Genomic DNA, 23,122 nt, shown 5'->3' on the forward strand with positions numbered 1-23,122 from the left:
TTCCCCCACCTGAGGTGGGTACCACCCAGGGAAGGATGTTTTCGTTAAGGTTTTGTTTAAAGGTGAATGATTCTTCTAGCTAAAATGTTGTTTTTTTATATCATATGCTGAATATTCATAGCATGGTGGCATGATTTGATAAAATGCCAAAACTCTCTCCAGAAAGCAAGGGGCTGATCTCAGCCTCAGGTCGGGTTGCTGGAGGTGGAGTAATTATCTCTGATTACCGTCTCCATCGTCCAGTGGAGAAAGAGTTAAACTGCTGGATACACAGACTGTCAGAGTCAATCCAGTCTATCCATATACCATCCAAGATTTGGGCTGTTATCGTTGGACTATTACACACAGAACTTTATATCTTCACGGTAATTTGACAAACAACTCAGACATTAAACCCAGTTATTTTCACTTTTATTCCCTTCATTTTTACTGTATCAATCTGTTCATTTGCTGTATTCAACTATAAAATAAATGATTAAAAATAGTTTGTCTAAGTGCTTGTTCTGAAATCTCTGGAATAAGTCCCGCATTTCCTGAAAGAATGTTACCTTAACCATTTTTATTGATATTGTTTTATTTTGCTATCTCTAGAAAGAATGTTGAATCAACCCTTTTTCCTACTGAGGCAGTCACTGAGGCGCTACACCTGCTATTGCTGAAATTCTGTCTTGTCCCCATTTTTATTGCCTGATGAAGCGGGCTGGGCCTGCGAAACGCGTTGCACTGTTTTGGGGTACTAATTAATAAATGTGACTACTATTCAGACAGTCTTTCGTGTCTGCTTTATGGAGGTAAGTCCACCACTTCCTCCCAGCAAATTTTAAAGTTTTTATCCACTTTTATCCTGCTGGCGCCTCTGTTCTCCTACTGCTATACCGTGTCCACCCCTGGTGGAGGGGTGATCTACCCCCTTTCGCATCTACAGAGAGCGACTTCTTATCCCTGAGTGAGGACAGGTCTAATCTCCTCACCTGCCTATACAGTGGTTGCCTGTGTGGTAACCCATGTTTGTGAGTATAATTTTCTCACGATAACCTTTACTTCATTTATGCTTAACATACTACACTTTATTGGGCTCTCGGTTTCTCTACACTTTTTCCTACAGCCTCTGTTACTGTCAGTTGCCATATGTGGCTCTTAAAGAGAATCTGTACTGTCCGATTTGTACAATAAAAAACATACCAATCGAGTCACTGTGATCTCTTGGATCCCTCTTTGCCATTTCGCTGCTCCCCGCCGCGATCCTAGCTTTTAATCGCCCCAGTTTTAAGCAGTGTTTACAAACAAAAAACATGGCCGCTAACCAGGAAGTGGTGTGTGTGTGTGCGTGCGTGCGTGCGTGCGTATATATGTATGTATGTATGTATGTATGTATGTATGTATGTATGTGTGTGTGTGTACAAGTTTTTATTACATAGTGAATGATCTGCACTCCAGTCTGGGATTCGCTTCCCACGGTTTCTCAGTATGTGACAAGCAGCTCCCTCCCCCCTCAGCCTCACATACTGCATCAAGCTGAAACTGAGAGCAGCCTGTGAGGAGTAAACAAAGCACACAGAGCCTGCAGGGGGTGTGCATCACTTGTATTCAGAGGCAGAGGCAGCCCAATCCTCCCTAGGTTGACAAAGCTTGACAAAGAAAAGAAGTTTAGATATATTACAGAGACAACTAGAAAAGGCTGCAGTAATCCAGACCACATTAGAACAGATATAGGAACTTATAGGATAGAAGAAATAAGGCTGAACATTTTGTTACAGAGTCTCTTTAATATCTGCCAGCAGTCATAGTATAGTCCAGAAGTCATAGATCGGGGCCAGATTCTACTGGCAGTTCAGACACAATAGGGCACTGAAAATAAGGAAATGCACTGGTGAGCAGCGAAAAGCTGGGGCACTAAAACCTTCTCATATTATACAGAATCTTCTCAAAAAATTAGCATATTGTGATAAAGTTCATTATTTTCTGTAATGTACTGATAAACATTAGACTTTCATATATTTTAGATTCAAATACACACAACTGAAGTAGTTCAAGCCTTTTATTGTTTTAATATTGATAATTTTGGCATACAGCTCATGAAAACCCAAATTTCCTATCTCAAAAAATCAGCATATTTCATCTGACCAAGTGTTTTTAAAACAAAAAAAAGTCAACCTTCAAATAATTATGTTCAGTTATGCACTCAATACTTGGTTGGGAATCCTTTTGCAGAAATGACTGCTTCAATGCGGCGTTGCATGGAGGCAATCAGCCTGTGGCACTGCTCAGGTGTTATGGAGGCCCAGGATGCTTCGATAGCGGCCTTAAGCTCATCCAGCGTGTTGGGTCTTGCATCTCTCAACTTTCTCTTCACAACATCCCACATATTCTCTATGGGGTTCAGGTCAGGAGAGTTGGCAGGCCAATTGAGCACAGTAATTCCATGGTCAGTAAACCATTTACCAGTGCTTTTGGCACTGTGAGCAGGTGCCAGGTCGTGCTGAAAAATGAAATCTTCATCTCCATAAAGCTTTTCAGCAGATGGAAGCATGAAGTGCTCCAAATTCTCCTGATAGCTAGCTGCATTGACCCTGCCCTTGATAAAACACAGTGGACCAACACCAGCAGCTGACATGGCACCCCAGACCATCACTGACTGTGGGTACTTGACACTGGACTTCAGGCATTTTGGCATTTCCCTCTCCCCAGTCTTCCTCCAGACTCTGGCACCTTGATTTCCGAATGACATGTAAAAGTTGCTTTCATCCGAAAAAAGTACTTTGGACCACTGAGCAACAGTCCAGTGCTGCTTCTCTGTAGCCCAGGTCAGGCGCTTCTGCCGCTGTTTCTGGTTCAAAAGTGGGTTCATGCTTCCATCTGATGAAAAGCTTTAAGGAGATGAAGATTTCATTTTTCAGCACAACCTGGCACCTGCTCACAGTGCCAAAAGCACTGGTAAATGGTTTACTGACCATGGTATTACTGTGCTTAATTGGCCTGCCAACTCTCCTGACCTGAACCCCATAGAGAATATGTGGGATGTTGTGAAGAAAAAGTTGAGAGACGCAAGACCCAACACGCTGGATGAGCTTAAGGCCGCTATCGAAGCATCCTGGGCCACCATAACACCTGAGCAGTGCCACAGGCTGATTGCCTCCATGCCACGCCACATTGAAGCAGTCATTTCTGCAAAAGGATTCCAGACCAAGTAGTGAGTGCATAACTAAACATAATTATTTGAAGGTTGACTTTTTTTGTTTTAAAAACACTTTTCTTTCATTGGTCGGATGAAATATGCTAATTTTTTGAGATAGGAAATTTGGGTTTTCATGAGCTGTATGCCAAAATCATCAATATTAAAACAATAAAAGGCTTGAACTACTTCAGTTGTGTGTATTTGAATCTAAAATATATAAAAGTCTAATGTTTATCAGTACATTACAGAAAATAATGAACTTTATCACAATATGCTAATTTTTTGAGAAGATCCTGTATTTCATACTTGTGGTACCACCTATCCAGCACTCCTCCTCCCCAAAATGTCATAATTCAGTTCTCGTTAATAAGGACAGAAGAAAATGGAGAGAAACCGTATGTAGCTCAGTACATAAGACTCTCTTTGTTTTGTCTTGTCTGCACCTTTTTTTTTTTTTTTTTTTTTTTTTTTTTTTATAACTGCCCGTCTTGCAATCTGTTAAGTGGAAAATAAAATTAAATTGTAACTCAAAACCGAAGGGACGTGTGTAATTAATGTCATTTTTACCCATATTTTTCTCTACAGCTTTGTAAAGATATGTTTACAAGAAAAGCCCAGTCGGACTCTGGTGAAATCTTGGCTCAGGTGCGTTCCAACATATTTTACACTATATCCAAGGCTTGGTTTAATATGGTCCTGCGAACCACAGCTATCATTTTCCAACTAGTTTGATCCTCCAGGCAACAGTTCGTAGCCAAGTTCAATACAAACTCATCTGTTTTGTGCTATGGAGGGGTTAGGAGGGTTGATGTGTGACACACAATTAAGCAGCTTCCTGTGGGCAGGGTGAGGGGAGGGGTGATGTTGAGAACAATGCAATTGAGGGTCACTGAACACCCAGCATGCCGAATCTTTAGGCGATGTCAGGTGGCCGTTGTACACGCACTAGTTCCTGCAGTCATTATTTCTTGCCTCAAGGGAGCTTAATCTAGCGTGAGTATGTAAACTTTAGTAAGAACATAACACAGTATGTACAGTACTAGATTGCATACAGTGTATACTATAGTAATTGAAATGGGCAAATCCCAGCACTCAATGCAATGTTTCCTCAGGAAATGCTCAGCAGCTATTGTCAGGAATATAGCAGCTAGTTAGGATGTTGGGATAATACAGAAGCATATTTTCATTTTTCTGACTGTATCATATGTGATGTCGGCTACAGCCATTCTGGCTTTGGGGAAAGCTGTGTTTGTTTGTATGGCAGAATGAAGTACTTTGAGCTTTTGTAGTCAGTTCCTCTGGAAGTTGGATGCTGCTAATTTAATCTCCTGTAGTAAATTTGCATTCAGGGCAGAGCAAGGGAACTGCCATTGTCTTCATTGAATAGGACCTGGACAGTTAATTAGGACCTGTCTACCTAGCCACTAGCAAGGAAACACTTACTTAGACAATTACCCGACCAGGTTGAAGCCTACACAGGTGGTCGGCTACCTCTTAGTCTGAATAGTGGGCTGGAAGTGGAATTGCTTTGAAGTCTGTACGTGTAAACCGGATACTTGTTGTTCTCAAGATACAATTTTTACCTGTGGAAATTAGAGGTATGGAATGTTGAAAGCTCTGACATTTGCATGTCGCAGCTAGCCCAGATGTGACAGGGGGCTCGGCAGACGGTGATGTCACACTTTGGGGAAATTGCATTAGATTGTGGGACGGAACATTCATTGCCTGAGGCCCCAAATCGGGCTATAAAACAGCAGCTAGGATAGTCAAAACTGGTAGTCTTTGGAGATAGCACAACGCTAGGACTAACCTGGTTCCTGACCAGAAGTTGCGTCCTCCCGCAAACAACGTTTAGATCGATATGCTGGTAACGTTATCCCATTTTTATTTTTACGCAAATATCCTTGTGTGTATCTTTGTAACTTTTATTTTGTAACTTTTACGGTTTTTGTAAATCTTTGTGATATAATATTTTCTGCATTGTTCCACTTTTTTTTCCTGGAATATTAAATCGTTATTTAATAAGTTTGACTTCTGCTCTACTAAACTTACACTCATAGCCTAAAAGAGACTGAAGTGTAACTGTGTATAAGTCGATGCCTTATTGTATGACTGAGCAACACTACTGTATAAGATTGTAATTACATTGTGTGTATGGGGCACTTCTGCGTTTGAGAGCAGAGTGGGAAGTCTAACAGTATCGTTCGGAACGACTGTTAGTAGTTTTGCTCCACTACAGTGTAAGATTGCAACTGTGTGTGCGTGGCATTCTCGTATTCGGCCTAAAGCGCAAAGCTGACCCGAGTACGAAAACACGAATTGCGTTAGCCTGTGGTGGCAGTGAGAAGTGTTTGAGGGGTCCCAGACTTGTTTTTAGCTTGAATAAGGCGGCTCCCCACTTGATCTGGTCAAACCCGCAGTCGGGAACCGTATACGCAGGCATGCCGCAGGTCGGTTCCTGACAGCTATGGTCACAACTCTGTGCCTCCACGCAACAAGATTTCAACAACTGATTGTAAAAGAAACAACCGTGGGCACTAGTGAAAGCATTTCACATGACATTTAATGGAGCTTGCTGTACAATTTATCTCATGATGTACAACTGAGAGAGCAGTGTAAGCAGAGTTCTCCTGTTTCCCAGCAACCACAGCTTTCCTCTCATAATCCTTGGGACTGCATGCATCCACGTGTCCACGTGCGTCATGCTATTGCCAAGAGGCAATCAGAGCAGAAGCACACCGCGCATGCGCACTATCTGTCTGATGCTTGTGCGAGCGTGACGTTTTGCCAGGGCATATGTGAAGAACCTGATTGGCTGGAAGTGTGCTGAGGCAGACCCTTGCCAATCCAGGGTCGCTAAAAGGGCTCACCCCAAACCATATGGCAAGCTTTCTCCTCGTCCTGGTGCCCCGTACATGGTCACAGAAGATGTGCTAAGCAGCGCAAAACAATTGTCGGGCTGCTTGCAGATGTGTGTCCTTGTCAATGTATGCTCTAGACATGATAAAAAGACCATTCAAAATTATAATTCTAAGTATCTATAAACTGATATATATTGAGGTTTTGTTTGCTTTTTGGTTTGATTTTTGTTGTAGACTCCATCTCCTGAACACTTCAATACAGTGTTAGATGCCACCAAGTATGCATTGGACATTGGCTACCGACACGTAGACTGTGCATTTCCCTATCGGACTGAGGGAGCTGTAGGACAGGCCCTTCTGGAGAAAATTCTGGAGGGCACAGTGAAAAGGAAAGACTTCTTCTATACAACTAAGGTACGACGACTGGTTTAACAGTTTTCTTGTTCGAGTCCACAGCCGCTTTTTTTTTTTCTTTTTGCAGTGTTCTCTGTAAAGCACAACATAGTATGTCATCACTAGTGATAGTCAATGAGATGCAAATCCTCCCAAGTTAATGCATGATTATGCAAATTTCATATGCAAATCTACCCTGTTTGAAAATGAATTAAGTGAATTCACCAAGGTGGAATTCGATTGGTCCATTTTCAAACCCCATAAATTTGCATATGATCTATGCATAATCCTTTATCAACTTGAAATAATTTGCATCTCATTGACCATCCCCAATTAACACTATATTTAAACAGAAGAAATAAAGCTACATGAGAATAACCTACCCTAAATCTGTATGTGTCATTTTTTTGCATTTGTCTTAGCTATGGTGTACCTTCCATCGGCCCTATCTTGTCCGTCCAGCTGTAGAAAATGTTCTTGCTTCTGCCCATCTGGACTACATCGACCTGCTTATCATTCACCATCCTGTATCTCTGAAGGTACATCCCAATGCAACCTGAAACATGCTGTAAAATTATTGTCAAAGGGTCACCAAGGCTGATTATTAAGATAGGTGCAGAAAAAAGTGGTACAAAAATAGAGCAACTGTGCAATGCGATAAATCAGAATTTTTAATTTATTCAACAACTGAAACTTAAATGGTGGTTCCACTTTTCCACCAGTATTTTGTGCACTTGTATTGATAAATCAGCCCCATTGCCTGCCTGGTGCATCCCTCTACTGCAGCGGTTCCCAATCCCAACCGGTGTGCCGTGACACACTTATGTGTTGCGGCAGCACCGCCTATGTGTCGCCGCTCATCTCCCCCGCTCTATCCGGTGACTGCTAATTACCCTCCTCCTCCTATTAGTGCAGGACTACAAGAAAATGGCTGCCGCCATCCGCATTTGCAGACATTAACGGCTATTTACTTGTAGTCTTCACTAACTACGAGTCAGAGGGCGGAGGCGGAGCATCGAGGACGGAGCCAAAGTGCGGATGCTTGGAGGGAAGGAGGAGAAGGAGCAAAGGGTGGCCATGGAGCGGTGAGTTAGGAAAGTTTCTTCGTGTGGCATTGTCCCTGCACCATATGTCATATAGCATACTGTCCCTATAGCTATCCTGTGCCAGTAGCAGCAAATTATTCCTGCAGCCCATCGCTCATTGTGCATTGTGTCCCTCTAACCCCCCATTGTGTTAGCAGCAGTGTATCGCAGATTGTCCATGCAGCACTCATTGCACCAGCAACATCAGCAAATTGTTTCTGATCCCCCCATTGTTCCAGCAGCAGAAGCAGATTGTCCATGCAGCCGTTGATTGTGCTTTAGTCATATACATGAAAAGCTCTAGCCCTCATTTTCAAGTGTGTTCTGAAAAATGCACTCTTTATTGATTTTCTGATTATTATCCTTTTTTTTTCTATCATACGTGACGTGTCACGGATATCTGAATGTTTGGCGTGATGTGTCATGACCTGGAAAAGGTTGGGAACCACTGTATTTCTACTTCCTACCAGAATCTTCACCAGTTGGCATCCATTCTTAGAGCAGAATTTGTCAAGTACAGTTTTGCCTTCCTTAAACAAACGAATACGCAAGCATTCAGCCTCACATGAGCAAGAAGTTACTTCCCAATGTGTCCCTTCATACACCTGAGCGAATATGAAAATCATTCCTTTACATCCCTCAAAAGCCACCTGAGTATCCATAGCCACACAGCTACAACCTAATCTTTCTCAGTCGTACAATCTGGATTTAGACAGCTATTTTAGGCTGTACGTTAATATATTGGCCTCAATTCTGGTAGCTGTGTGAGGTGAATATTTTTTTTTTGTAGGTAAAATACCTCATGAAGTATTTCCCTCCTTTTTTTTTTTTTTTTTTTTTTTTTCTTTTTTTTTTTTTTTAGCAATTCTGAAAGATTTTTCTTCATTTCTGAACATGAGGTAAAACATGAAGTAAATGCATAAAGTGAGGTAAAACATGGGTATTTCAGCGGTAAGCATGCAGTAAATAAATAGTAGTCTTCTTCAATTGTCTTTCATAAGCTAGGATAGTCTTTGGAAGATGTTTTTTTCTTTTTTTTGAGGGAGAAAGGTGTATTTGATTATGTAGCAACCTATAAAAAGTATATTTACAGGCATCCCTTATATAAAAAAAAAAAAAAAAAAAAAAAAAATACAGTAAATATTTTAGGCTTGATTCACTAATCCGTGCTAACTTAGAGCACGGCCGCGCTAGCGTTTTGCGTGCATTTTCACACGCAATCATGTATTTTCACGCACAGTCGCGAATTTTAGCGGGAGCACGCAAAGATATAAAAACGCATGCAAAAACGCTAGCGCGGCCATGCTATGAATTAGCACGGTTTAGTGAATCAAGCCCTTGGAGTTTTATTTCTACTACTAGTTGACCCAAGCCCGTTTTAAAACGGGCTCTAGGTCTGTTGTTTTAAACTTCGCATGCGCGCGCACCCGCTGCTTGTGCGCACGCACACCTGTCCACCTGCGCAGATGCCCGGCTCACTGTTCCCGTCCTCCAGTCCCAACTGCTGTCTGGGTCCGTGGTGCGCACATGAGCAGTAGCAAAAAGCACGGGCCCAGCTACACAGGGACACAGGGGTTATAATATAGAGGATTCTTTTCTCTTACTCAGCCTGAATAGGAACAACACTAAAACAGCAATAGGAACGCCACTAAAAACTGCAAAATGCATGCAAATTGACTTTACCTTCAGGTACAGTCAGGTCTTAAACTGATCGGTAAATTTTTCATGCCACCCAGCTGGGAAAAAAATGCTGGGGAGAACACAGCAGTCTGAATAAAAAGGCTCCTGGATTAAGTTACAACCCACACGTCACACTCACAAGGGGTTGGTGGTGCAGTGGTGCAATCTCAGAACAACCCAATTAGGAAACCAATTCTGTGCACAGATATGAGGATCTATCTCAAAACGCAACCCCTTAACCTTCTGCCGCCCGCGTCACCCCAGTAGGCGTGGCCGCGGCGGCAGCCCCAGGACCGCCTAACGCCAATTGGCGTAAAGTCCTGGGGCTCTGTTTTGCATGAGATCGCGCGCATGGTGCGCGCGCATCTCATGCTCGGAGGGCGGAGCTCCGCCCCGCCTTCAGTCTCCGAGCGGCTATTGCCGCTCGGGAGACTGTTAGACGGCGATCACGCCGTCTATTTACTACGTGCAGCGCTGCGATGAGCTGTCCCCATGGGGGACAAGAGAGCGATCGGCTCTCATAGGCAGAAGCCTATGACAGCCGATCGCCATAATTGGCTGGCTGTGGGGAGGGAGGGAGGGAGGGAAGGGTCTTAAAGAAACGGGTTTTTAAACAAAAACGACAAACAATAATATTTTAAAAAAAAATAAACATGGGGGGAGCGATCAGACCCCACCAACAGAGAGCTCTGTTGGTGGGGAGAAAAGGGGGGGGGGGGAAATCACTTGTGTGCTGAGTTGTGCGTCCCTCAGCTTTGACAAGATTCCCAGTCCCTGCACTGGCCACACAGCCCAACAGCATGATGGAACCACCACCATATTTTACTGTAGGTAGCATACACACAAAGTGTATGGTCTTGGACATCTGTAGATGGAACAGGAGCATATGGGCGTACAACATTAAGGCTAGACAGAGCTTTCAGAGAGTTCCTCCATTCTACCCACAGATTCTTCTGGTCAGGAGGCAATGGAACATCCCAGTCAGTAGTTTCACGGGTTAAATCTCTGAGCAAGGACTTACCCTGGATTGTGACAGAAGCCGCAAATCCCAAAGGATCATATACGCTGTTGTTTGCAGACAGGACACCTCTGCGCTGTTGATTGCAGACAGCACACCTCTGCGAGTGAAAGCTTTCTCTTCCTTTCTAACTTGAAAGGTGATGGTGTCCGATTTTAAGTCCCAGAGAAGTCCAAGGCTATGTTGGGCTGGTAAAGTGTCTGAACCCAGATCCAAGTCCCTTAGGTCATTAGAATGATTTTCAGAAGAGAAGGCTTCCATAACTTCTTTGCTGTTTGAAGCAATCTTGTGAAGTCTCAAGTTGGAGAAGGCAAGCATGTCTTGGGCTCTTTTGAAGAGACTGATTGCAGAGTCATTGGAAGGTAATGATTTCAAACAGTCATCTACATAGAAGTCCCCTTCTACAAACTGTCTTGTGTCTGACCCATATTTTCTCTCTCCTTCCTGAGCAGAACGTCTGAGTCCATAGATAGCACCTGCAGGTGAGGGGCTGTTCCCAAAGATGTGTACTCTCATGCGGTACTCTATGATGTCCTTTGAAGGATCATTGTCTTTAAACCAGAGGAATCTGAGGAAGTTTCTATCCTTCTCCTTAACAAGGAAGCAATGAAACATCTGTTGGATGTCGGCAATCAGAGCAACAGAGTCCTTGCGGAAACGGAGGAGCAGGGATTCTCATCCGGATTCCGGATATCCAGGCAACACGGATATCCGAACTTTTTTCAGCTATCTGATTCCAGATTTATTTTTTTTTTTTTTTTTTGAAATCCGGGTAGCTATCTGCGGATATTTGGTCGCATACCCGTATATCCGGATCAGAATACTGTAACTAAGGAGATGACATCATTGAGCCAATCAGAGGGCTCCCAGCAGAAGCCCTAGCAACCAATCACAGAAGGGAACCTTGGCCAGCCCCACCTGACCTCATTGAGCCAATCGGAGGGGGCCCAGCCTAAACCCTGGCACCCAATCACAGAAAGGAACACTGGCCAGCCCCCCTGTATAATGAGGGCTGTCATAATGAGACATATCGTCCTAGCTTGCTGAATGCTCACTGAGAGACATGCTCCAGTGCTGGTGGCCTAGCAAGGACTGTACACAGTGATAAACCTAAAGCTGTTCAGTGATTAACCCCTTCACTATCACTACACTATTGTTGTAATGTTAATTAGCTTGATTTCATTGTGTGACAGTCAGTGTGTGCTGTGCTGCAGGGCTGCTGCAGCTGCTATGTGTCTGTGTGTGTGCTGTGCACAGACCAGGCCAGCTGCTGCCTGCTGGCCAGCTATTAGCCTTAGCTAGCTACAGTATAGTTAGGTTAGGGATTAGAGAATAGGAATACTGCAGTCAGTGCTAGTAGTTGTTAGAGTAGTAGTATTGCTGTGTTAGCTTTCTACAGAACTGCTGTGCTGTGAGCAGTGCCAGTGTGACAGTTAGTGTGCACTAGTGTCTGCTTCTCTGCTGTCTGTCACTCGGCACTTGTCACGTGGCACTTGCCACATGTCATGTGCCATGTCCGGCATGCTCCTGGCACACGTTACACCTGCTGCTGCTGCATTGCCCTGCTCCCTGTGCAGCTTCCACCACCAGGGTGCCACAGGTCACTGATACCACCTATATTTAACCCAAAACACAATTGCTGCATAATTTTTTTGGGAGGTGTCTTGGTTGAAAACTATCATGTCCCAGTTGTGCGGTTGGACTTTGGACACAATGTGGGCTGCACGACCGCTAACTGGAACCTAGTCCTGATGTTCATTGACAGCCACTTTTTTTTTTTTGGGGGGGGGGGGGATTTTAAGCCCCCCCCCACATAATCAATTAGTTTTTCCCTTTAAAAAACATGATGCTACATGCCTCATTTACCCTAAAAAACGTTTTAGAAGCAATTTAAAGCCCACTTCTGGTTTTTCTATTCGGATATCCGAATCCGCACGGATAATGCTTTCGGATATCCGCATGAATGCGGATATCTGAAAGTTCGGATATCCGATCCGGATATCTGGGTATCCGGATCCGGATCATTTCGGATTTTGAAAAGGGGTATCCGAGCACCCCTGCGGAGGAGTACCCCTAGTAGCCTGTTGTTCAGGTCAGGGCCTGTCAGGAGCACATCGTTTAGGGAGATGCCTTAAAATTTGGCGCTAGAGTCAAACACTACTCTGATCTGACCTGGCTTCTTTGGATGGTATACTCCGAAAATTGGCAGGTACTAGCAATCTTCAGGACCTTTAAGGGGTGGGGCAATCTCTGCATGATTGTTCTCAAATATTTTCTGCATGAAAGAAAAGAAGTGTTCTCTAATTTCTGGCTTTCTTTGGAAGTTTAGGTCTGAGAGAAGAGCACTTGTACTTTGTGGTTAGTAAGGCGTTGTCTCTGAGTTCTGAAACAAAGGGGTGCAACCCAACTGTTAGTGCTGTCCTTCACAAAGTCCTGTTCCATTATTTCCAAGAACTGCTTGTCTTCAATAGATAATGCCACCCGAATATCATCTTTTGACCTCTGGAAGACTGTGCACCCTAAGTGGTCTTGGTGACTGTCACAGGCATCATTGTCACTAGAGTCATCTGTGAAGGGACAAGGTAGATGGAAGGCACATGGTAATTCCTTTATGAGGAAGTTGTTGACACATGGTTGGAAAAGTGAGAGGCATCCACTTGCTAGTGTGCTTGTGAACATACAATGAACTGAGTCTGGCTTGTGCACACTCCCTAGGCAGACCTCTCCTATTATGACCCATCCTAGTTCTAGCTTCTGAGCATAAGGAGCGTCGTGGGAACCATCTATTTGTTTTCTCACTTTATGGATTCATAGGATATCCCTTTCGAGTAGCAAGATTATCTTAGTTTGTGGATCAAGTTCTGGGATTAGGTGGGCTATAGGCTTCAAGTGTGCATGCGACATCTGGAGCAGGAATTTCAGATCCATGATCAGGAATTTGATTGCACTCTATTAGTTGGTAAGGGCAAGCAGATGCTTCCATCTATAGCTTCGATCTGGAAGCCAGATGCTCTTCTCCCTGCTGTCTCCACAATTCCTGCACATGTCCTTAGTGAGTATGGGGAGCTGGGGCCTTTAACATTGAATATATCAAAGAAGGTTGAGTGGGATAGAGACAGTGGCGTAGCTAAGGAGCTGTGGGCCCCGATGCAAGTTTTACAATGGGGCCCCCCCAAGCACTCTATACATAACAGTTGATATGACGCACCAAATCCTGCCAATGGCAACTACATTGTCAGAGGTGCAAGAAGGGGATGGGGAACAGTTTGTTAATGATTACCACTATTCAAAATATCTATAGAAGTAATTATTATGAGCACAGGACCAATAGAGAGCTAATACTGTAGCTGAGGGAGGGCCTTTCGGGGCCCCTCTGGCCCAAGGGCCCCGATGCGGTCGCTACCTCTGCAACCCCTATTGCTACGCCCCTGGATAGAGACCCATTGCTTTGATCATCTAGAATGGCATACATTTTTACTGCTTTCTCCCTTTGTTCTGCTAAGTAGACTCAGACTAGACACATTTTGGAGCAGGATCTTCAACCTGTGCCTCCTTTGCAGACCTCTGTACACTGTGGAGTGACCTGTAATGTAGCTGTAGGAGTGTCATCCTCCTCCCCGCCATGCTCGGTGGTGCTGTGAGTATGTTGTAAAGTCCATGGAGCTGGTCCAGGATGTAATGCTGTGTTGTGATCTGTGCTATCACATTCTTTACAATTTTCACTAACCTTGCAGTTCTTGGCAGAGTGAGTGGTGGACGAACAGCACTTGCAGCAGATGTTGTTCTCTCGCTGGTTCAGACGGGCGTTTTTTGGGATCTACTGCCATCCCATGCAAGTGAATGGGAGCGTTTAGAGCTGGCTTTTGCAGGCTTTCATGAAAGCCTGGCAGTAGATCCCAGCGTTGCGTCTAGTCTCAAAAGCAACATGCTGCTTTCAGAGGCAGTAAACGCGAGGAAACAATAGCAGAGACCAGAACTGCTAGCCTTGAACGCTTTTCAAAAGCTTTCAAAAGCTAGCTTTTAAACTCTGGCGTTTGAACGCAATGCCAAGCAAAAGCTCAGCAGACGCCCGTGTGAACCAGCCCTAAGGAAGGCTTTACATTCCTCAATGGGATTCTATCTAAAGCCTCTACATTTCAACAGAGAATGAGGCCTTCGGTGTATAAGACACTGCTTACCAGGGTCTTTAACTTTGTTTGCTGCATGAGGGGAGGCAGCAAACCTGTGGAGAGTGTCTGGGGGAGACAGTTCAGTCTTGTAAACTGCGGCTAAAGCTTTGCGAAAAGGAAGACCTGGAACAGAAGTACGTTAGTGTAAAATCAAAACTAGGATAATTTCTTATCTTAGCCGGATCACGTATAAAGTCTACAAACACAGAAAATGGAGGAAATTAAACATGGTGTTTTTTCTTATAGTTAGAACCACATTTAACCCACTCATTTTGTAAGCCAGGGGTTAACTTCTGTACTATGAGGTTAACAGCTCTGGTAGTGTCAAAATATTCAAGTCCTGACAGATCACCTTCAGATTTGGCTACCTGAAGTTCCATTAACAAGTCACTAAGTTCCCTGATTTTCTGGAAGCCTTTGGAAGCTATTTTAGGGAAATCTTCTATCCTTTTAAACAAAGAGTTTTCTATAGCCTCCACTGAACCATAACATTCATCAAGTCTGTCCCAAACCATTTTTAGTCCAGCTGCTGGGGTTTTTTTGTTAATGGACCTGATTCTTTTTACATGCTCAGCAGATACATTCCCTAGCCACTTAGCTAAGAGGTCCATTTCCTCACTAGGGGACAGTTCAACATCTCTAATTGTGTTCTTAAAGGAGGACCGCCAGGCCCTATAACTCTCAGGGTGATTATCAAACTTCATAAGTCCCTTGGCAACCAGCTCACGCCATGTGAGGAACTTAACAATGTCCATGGTGGTTTGATTAGAAGCAGAGAAAGATGGCAGTGTTTTGCCATAGTAAGAATGTGGTGTATAATCATACCTGTCAGTAGTCTCTCCCTTTGGTCGAAATGTTTCATACCTATTTGGCGTGAAAGGAGAAGTTCCTGGAACATTATGTGCTGGCTGAAGTTCCTGACATGGAGACGGGTGATCTGAAATCAGTTTATTTTCTGTATTGTCTTCTGCCTTGCAAGCTGGAGATTTATTCTGGACTTCTGTCTGCACTGTGAATTGAGTTTGATGAGATCTGTCGATGAGGTCTCGTTGAACATCTTCCATTGACAGGAAAGAGTCGATCATTCTGGAATGTTGATGGACATAATCTGAAGTGCGCTGCAGGGGATCCTGATGGGCGAGATCAAGGCTGGCTGACCTGCTGTGCCTTTTGTCGTCTGGATGGACGAGTGCTTCTAAGGCATCTGCTTTGGCTGCAGCAGCTTCCCTCTGTGCTGAGAGCTTCTCTAGTGCTGCTTGCAGTTTTGATCTCTCAGCTTCAAATGCAGCTTGCTGTGTCGCTTGTTGCAGCTTTAGTTGCATCTCTTGCTCTGCGAAGGCAGCACATGCTTTTGCAGCTTCAGCTTCTGGGCGGACAATGGTAGCCACATTGCTGACTGATGAGGATCTTGTAGAACGGTTTAGACCTTGTCTTGTAAGAAGAAGTTAGGCTTTCTGACATGATACTGCTGTTAAGGATCTTGACTGTGTAGAGACTGCTGTGTTATGATATACAGGTAGCTGCGTGGTAGATAAGTGGTCTTTGTAGTCAGTATCAGTCGTTTCGCTAGCTGGGAAGCTAGTCATTTCAGTTCCACTCGCAGGTAGCAGCCATTTCACTGTCCTGTCCTCACTACCACGTGACCCCCTGGGGCGTGTATGGAGTTTGGCAGGCAGATAAACACCCTCCTACTACTCAATAAATTGAGACCAGGTAATGATCTGTAACTTTAATGAGCTGAAGTAAGTTGGTGTGAAACTGTGAACAAATAACAGAAAGGATGCAATAAGTACATGAACTGCAAATATACATATCACATATCAGCATACAATAGATAGTGTAGACTAGAGCATACAGCAGCATGGTTGCATGATTACCTGACTAGGCCTCACTATACAGTTGAACAAATAATTAGCTGCCTACACAGAAATGCACACAATACATGCCTACAGCTAGTACTAGTTATGCAGATTCATAGGAAACAGTTAGAAAGAATGCCTTACCGGCTATGCAGTCTTTAGTGGACGCACGGATAGGATTCTTCAGCAGAGAGCATGTGAAAGATGGCAGCTTCTAGACTACTCCCTTCTTTAGAGTGACCAGATTTTTGTGGGTCCAACCTGGGACGGGGAGGGGGGCGTGGTGGGGGGGGGCGAAAAGTGGGGAGGACTGAGGAGCGCGCAGCGCCGAAGACCGGGGGCGCCGCGGCGAAAAATGGGCGTGGCCATGACATTGTATGGGCGGAGCTAACGTAATGATGTAACAGCGAGGCATAAGAAAGCAGTGTTTACGCCATGATGTGGACAAACGAGACTTTGCATCATGGGTGTGCAGAAACTGTGTGATGCTAATAGTATACCGTAACCACAAAGCAGCAAACATAGCCATCTATGACCATTAAATAATAAATGCAGTAACAGTTACCCCGGACACCAGAAAATAAACGCAATAGGCAACATGTCAGCACAAAATAACCGCAATGCGGGCAACATGTCAGTATAAAATAAATGCAATGCGGGCAAACATGTCAGTATAAAATAAATGCAATGCGGGCAAACATGTCAGTACAAAATAAACGCAATGCGGGCAAGCATGTCAGTACAAAATAAACGCAATGCGGGCAAACATTTCACCAGAAAAGAAACGCAATGCGGGCAAACATTTCACCAGGCAAGAAACGCAATGCGGGCAAACATTTCACCAGGCAAGAAACGCAATGCGGGCAAACATTTCACCAGGCAAGAAACGCACTGCGGGCAAACATTTCACCAGGCAAGAAACGCACTGCGGGCAAACATTTCACCAGGCAAGAAACGCACTGCGGGCAAACATTTCACCAGGCAAGAAACGCACTGCGGGCAAACATTTCACCAGGCAAGAAACGCACTGCGGGCAAACATTTCACCAGGCAAGAAACGCACTGCGGGCAAACATTTCACCAGGCAAGAAACGCACTGCGGGCAAACATTTCACCAGGCAAGAAACGCACTGCGGGCAAACATTTCACCAGGCAAGAAACGCACTGCGGGCAAACATCTCACCAGGCAAGAAACGTAATGCGGGCAAACATTTCACCAGGCAAGAAACGCAATGCGGGCAAACCTTTCACCAGGCAAGAAACGCAATGCGGGCAAACATTTCACCAGGCAAGAAATGTAATGCGGGCAAAGTTCACCTGGAAAAGAAAGCATTTACTCACCTGGCAGAAGTCTCCTCTGGCGCGCTGCTCCGTCCCGGGACCGTCTTGTTCCTCCTGCTCTCAGTGCTCTGGTCTCCCGCGCTGACAGGGCTAGGGCAAGATGGCGCCCGAAGCCCTGTACTGGAGACACATAGTCTCCAGTACAGGGCTTCGGCAGCCATCTTGCCGTAGCCCTGCTCGCCTGCCGGTGTCGGAGCAGACACCGGAAGAGGAGGCTGGAGCGGGGCTGCAGGCAATGAACTGGCACGGCGTCTATAGACGCCGCTACTAGTTCATGCGGAGAGAGTGGCCAGAGTCCCGAGGCCGGAACGTCCCGCTGCTGAAAGCGGGACGTTTCCCGGGACCTCATGCTGCCTGGGACAGCGGACCCCGAATCCGGGACGCGTCCCGGGCATTCCGGGACGTCTGGTCACTCTACCTTCTTGTCTGATACATGAGGTCACAGAGGAGGAGTAACAGGGAGACAGAACTTAACTGAGAACAATGTAATACAGTGGTCAATAGGTGGCGCTGTCCTACCTCATTCTAACACAGGATAAATCCTGTATGGATTAGCACCTATTTTAATGAAAGATGTCTGCAAGACATGACATCAGGTAATTTGTGCATTGTTTTGAGACCCCCATGTTGCTAGTCTTTAGAGAAAAATGAAAGAGGAGGGAAACGTACAATTGACCCCCTTTAAATACTCATAATTGGATTCACCTATATAGGTCAGGGGTCACTGAGCTTACCAAGCCAATTTGAGTTCCAATAATTAGTTCTAAAGGTTTTGGAATCAATAAAATGACAACAGTGCCCAAATGTATGCGCCTACCTAATTTTATTTAAACAATTATTGCACACTTTCTGTAAATCCAATAAACTTCATTTCACTTCTCAAATATCACTGTCTGTCTCATATGATATATTTAACTAACACTTTTTATCGTAACAACCAACGAGTTATACAGGAAAATCATGACGATTATCAAGGTTGCCCAAACTTTTGCATTCCACTATGTGTGAGTAAAAAGGGAAATGAGAAATCCAGAGTCAAAGATAACAAAATAACCAAAATAATGAAGGTTATGTGGTTTAAGTTAGGTTCAACCAGACATTGAAGCCATGCGGGATCCTAGTGTCCATACAAAAGATCTACATTGCTCATTCTTAAGTAGCCTCTGGTACAGAAGATATTTATTTCTATTTCTAAATGGAAACTTGCCACATCCCCTTTATGGACATCACAAAAGTGTTTTCCCACTTATTGGTTAAGAGTCAACCTTGGCCAAGATAGTGTTCTGCTATTCTCTGTCTCACTAGCCTGTTTGTATACCCCACATACTGAACACAGCATGTCTTGCATATAATGAAGTAAATTACATAGTTAGAACTGCAGTTAATAAACTGTCTAATGGGAAAACTATGTCCGCTGACGACAGACCGCAGAGCATGACTTCAAATAAACCTGACAGAACCTGCAAGTGGCCAAGCCACTCCTATAGGACTCCACTGTGGACAGCCAAGTTGTAGACTGTGGTTTGATGTCATAAAGACTGGGGGATAGTAGATGACCTAGAGTTGGAACACGTCTGCTAGCAAATCTCACGCCCTGCCGCAAAAGAGGGTATAGGCCATCATCGGCTTCCAAAATTGGAAGATATCTCCTGATCATTTCTGAAACCAACGTAAGTTCCCCATTACAGGTGTTGACAAAAGTGGGCTTCTCATCACCCTTGTTCCTTGCGGCAGGGGCGAGTACCAGCTGCAACCTAGTTTAGCACCAGGTTTAGCACAGGCTCTTGCTCTACCTGTATCAATGTCCCATGTGGGATATCCTGTTTCTCTCAAATGAACTTTAACTATATCTAGTTTTCTCTGAAGATTGCCCTGGTAAATTCCCCCATTGCGATAACCTGTACTGTATGGGTTGGGTGACAGCTGTTAGCTTTAAGAGTAGAGTTCCCACTACCTTTCTCTAGGTAGTGGTGGTGACAACTCCTAGGGCCGGATCTCCTTTCAAAGTGATGTCTAGGTAATTAATGGAAACACCACCATATTCACAAATGAACTGTAGATTTAAATTGTTACTATTACGGTATGCCATCAAATCCCAGACCCCCTGTGTGGTGACTTTCCAGACCAGAAGAAGTTCATCGATGTACCTCCCATACCACACGTCATCCACTAAGATGTAGCACTCCTCCTACCAGCCCATGTATAGATTAACGAGGAACCATGAAAATTTAGCACCCACGGAGGTGCCTTATCTCTGGATGTAGAAGCCACCATCAAACATGAAGTAGTTGTGGGCCAGGAGGTACTTGGCAGTCATGAGAACAAAGTCCTGAAGATCCAAAGGGTATGCCGAATACCTGCAAAGATGGTCCTTTAATGCTGTCAGGGCCAAGTCATGGGGGATACATGAGTAAAGGGACTTGTCATAAACCATGACCCAAACATAGTTTGTTTTCCATACAAGTCCCTCTATGCTAGCCAGCAAATGTTTGGTGTCCTTCACATATCCCGGCAAACACCTGATAAGCGGTTGAAACAGGAAGTTGACCCAATCACACAGGCACTCACCTTGAGAGACAATGCCTGCCCCAACTGGTCTTCCCTCCAGAAGAGTGCTCAGTTTGTTGATATTAGGAAGATGGAAATAACTGGATGTTTCACTCCCAAAAACTTCACCAATTTCTGGTCAAATATTCCTGAACTCCCACCATATGATAGCAAACTGAGCAACCTCTTTTGGTATTCTGCCGTGGGATCGTGACCTAAATGCATATAAGTCTCCACATCACCAAGTTGTCTAAGGGCATCATTCTTATAGGTGTCACTATCTAAAATAATGACTGGTCCCCCTTTGTCTGCGATCTTTTGGAAATTTCTACTAGCAAAGCGTCTATCAAAAAAGGGCGCCTGGAAAAAAGGGCGCGGGGTATAGCCGAAATTTTAAGTTTTAATGCAAAACCATATTTATCTTTTAAGGGGTTGTAAACAAAAATTTAGTGCTAAATAGGTTAAATAATAGGTTAAATAGGTTAAAAAAAAGGAAATGAAATGGCAAAATACCGTCTATAACAACAAACGAATTCTGAAAAGAAACGTCAAATATCGTCTATAACAAAAACGATATTTACACTTGTATTAAGCATATCAAGGCAATGGTAGGTTTTACAGATATTTTACTGTAATTATACCTAACTGTAGGCTCACACAGATCTCTCCCTATCCCTATCCCTAACCCCTAGACCCCTCTTTGTTTAAATATATATAATTTAATAAATTGTATATATTACATATATCGTGCTGTAACTATACCTAACCTTACTCTCACACAGTGTCCTCCCTGTACCTATCCCTAACCCCTAGACCCCCCTGGTGGTGCCTAACCCTAAGAACCCCCTGGTGGTGCCTAACCCTAAGACCCCCCCTGGTGGTGCCTAACCCTAAGACCCCCCTGGTGGTGCTTAACCCTAAGACCCCCCTGGTGGTGCCTAACCCTAAGACCCCCCTGATTGCGTATATTATACTGTAACTATACCTAACCCTCCCTGTACCTATCCCTAACCCCTAGACCCCCCTGGTAATGCCTAAACCTAACCATCCCCACCGCACAAACACCCTAAACACATATAAACAATAATATATTTAATCCTTAAAATACTTATCTACAAATAACATGAATAAAATAATTTATATATTTGTAATAGAATAAATAGCCTTAAAATAGCCTTAAAATCACGTATACATTAATATTATAAATAGAGAAAAGTATATATAAATATATACAATACAATAGATAGCCTTACAAGCATTAGAAATCTTAAAATAACAGTAACATTAAAAGCGATATTTTAGTAACTATAATCAACGCATTATAAGTGTAAAAACAAAGTTAATACCAAAAGTGATGTATTTCTAATACAATAAGGTTGAAAACGGTATTTACACATTATACATATGAAAACTAATTTTTAAAAGATCAAAGAAGTGTAAACGAAAATTTAGTTGTTATACTTTTGTAAGCGAAATTTTTAAACTAAATAATAAGTAAAAACTGATATAAGCGAAATTTAAAAACGAAAAAATAAGTATAACACAAACTCAAAACGAACTTGTAAACGATATTTGTTATAAACCTTATTCTGTAAACGAAAACTTTTGTTAATACGATCCCTGTAACCGCTATTTGGCAGTTGGCTGATGGTGTAATGGTTAAGGGCTCTGCCTCTGACACAGGAGACCAGGGTTCAAATCTCGGCTCTGCCTGTTCAGTAAGCCAGCACTAATTCAGTAGGAGACCTTTGGCAAGTCTCCCTTACACTGCTACTGCCAATAGAGCGCGCCCTAGTGGCTGCTGCTCTGCTCTGGCGCTTTGAGTCCGCAAGGAGAAAAGCGCAATATAAATGTTATTTGTCTTGTCTTGTCTTATTTCTCGGGCGCCGAATAGCCGATATTTTGCATTGCAGTCTATGGCGGCGCCCTTTTTGTCCACTATCCCTGTGCGTTCTTTTTTACTAGCCCGCAGTAAAGGCAAGGGCCTGGAATATCGACCAACTTTATCAACTCCTTTTCCACTAGCTCCTGAGAAGTTTCCACTGGAGGAGTCCTAACTGCCACAGGTAAATCTCAAGATTCCTCACTCTGACTGGCTTAGCATCATTCAAAGAGATCAGGATTGCACTATTGGATGCCAGAGAATCCAGCACCAGTTAACATGGATACCCTGAAAATCCTCTGTCAGGTATCACAATTAGTGTTGGGCGAACAGTGTTCGCCACTGTTCGGGTTCTGCAGAACATCACCCTGTTCGGGTGATGTTCGAGTTCGGCCGAACACCTGACGGTGCTCGGCCAAACCGTTCGGCCATATGGCCGAACTAAGAGCGCATGGCCGAACGTTCCCCGAACGTTCGGCTAGCGCTGTGATTGGCCGAACGGGTCACGTGGTTCGGACCCGAACGCGCTCTGATTGGCCGAACTGTCACGTGGTTCGGGTAAATAAATACCCGAACCACGTCATATCTCCGCCATTTGTCTGTGGGTTTAGCTTTGGGTAGGCAGGCAGGGTAGTTCGCGCTCCAGCCACGCTAGCCAGGGTCCCCCCCAGTCATTGTGTGTCACTGCTGGGAACAGTAGTACACCGCTCGTTCAGCCACACTATATAGCATTCTGTGTACTGTTCTGTGTCTGCTGGGAACAGTGGTACACCGCTCGTTCAGCCACACTATATAGCATTCTGTGTACTGTTCTGTGTCTGCTGGGAACAGTGGTACACCGCTCGTTCAGCCACACTATATAGCATTCTGTGTACTGTTCTGTGTCTGCTGGGAACAGTAGTACACCGCTCGTTCAGCCACACTATATAGCATTCTGTGTACTGTTCTGTGTCTGCTGGGAACAGTAGTACACCGCTCGTTCAGCCACACTATATAGCATTCTGTGTACTGTTCTGTGTCTGCTGGGAACAGTAGTACACCGCTCGTTCAGCCACACTATATAGCATTCTGTGTACTGTTCTGTGTCTGCTGGGAACAGTAGTACACCGCTCG

At 44.2% G+C, this 23,122-nt stretch overlaps 1 protein-coding gene across 5 annotated transcripts in view; it reads left to right on the forward strand.

Moving 5' to 3' along the window:
- LOC137564141 (aldo-keto reductase family 1 member C3-like) overlaps nt 1–23,122 on the forward strand; it is a 91,483-nt gene that overhangs the window by 16,249 nt on the left and 52,112 nt on the right. For all 5 annotated transcript variants that reach the window (XM_068277578.1, XM_068277577.1, XM_068277581.1 and 2 more), the window contains exons 2-4: nt 3,761–3,820; nt 6,271–6,450; nt 6,852–6,968. In XM_068277578.1, coding sequence (XP_068133679.1) covers nt 3,761–3,820; nt 6,271–6,450; nt 6,852–6,968 — 357 coding nt within the window. The remainder of the gene's footprint in view (nt 1–3,760; nt 3,821–6,270; nt 6,451–6,851; nt 6,969–23,122) is intronic.

This window comes from Hyperolius riggenbachi, chromosome 3, assembly GCF_040937935.1.
Source record: "Hyperolius riggenbachi isolate aHypRig1 chromosome 3, aHypRig1.pri, whole genome shotgun sequence".
Classification (NCBI taxonomy): domain Eukaryota; kingdom Metazoa; phylum Chordata; class Amphibia; order Anura; family Hyperoliidae; genus Hyperolius; species Hyperolius riggenbachi.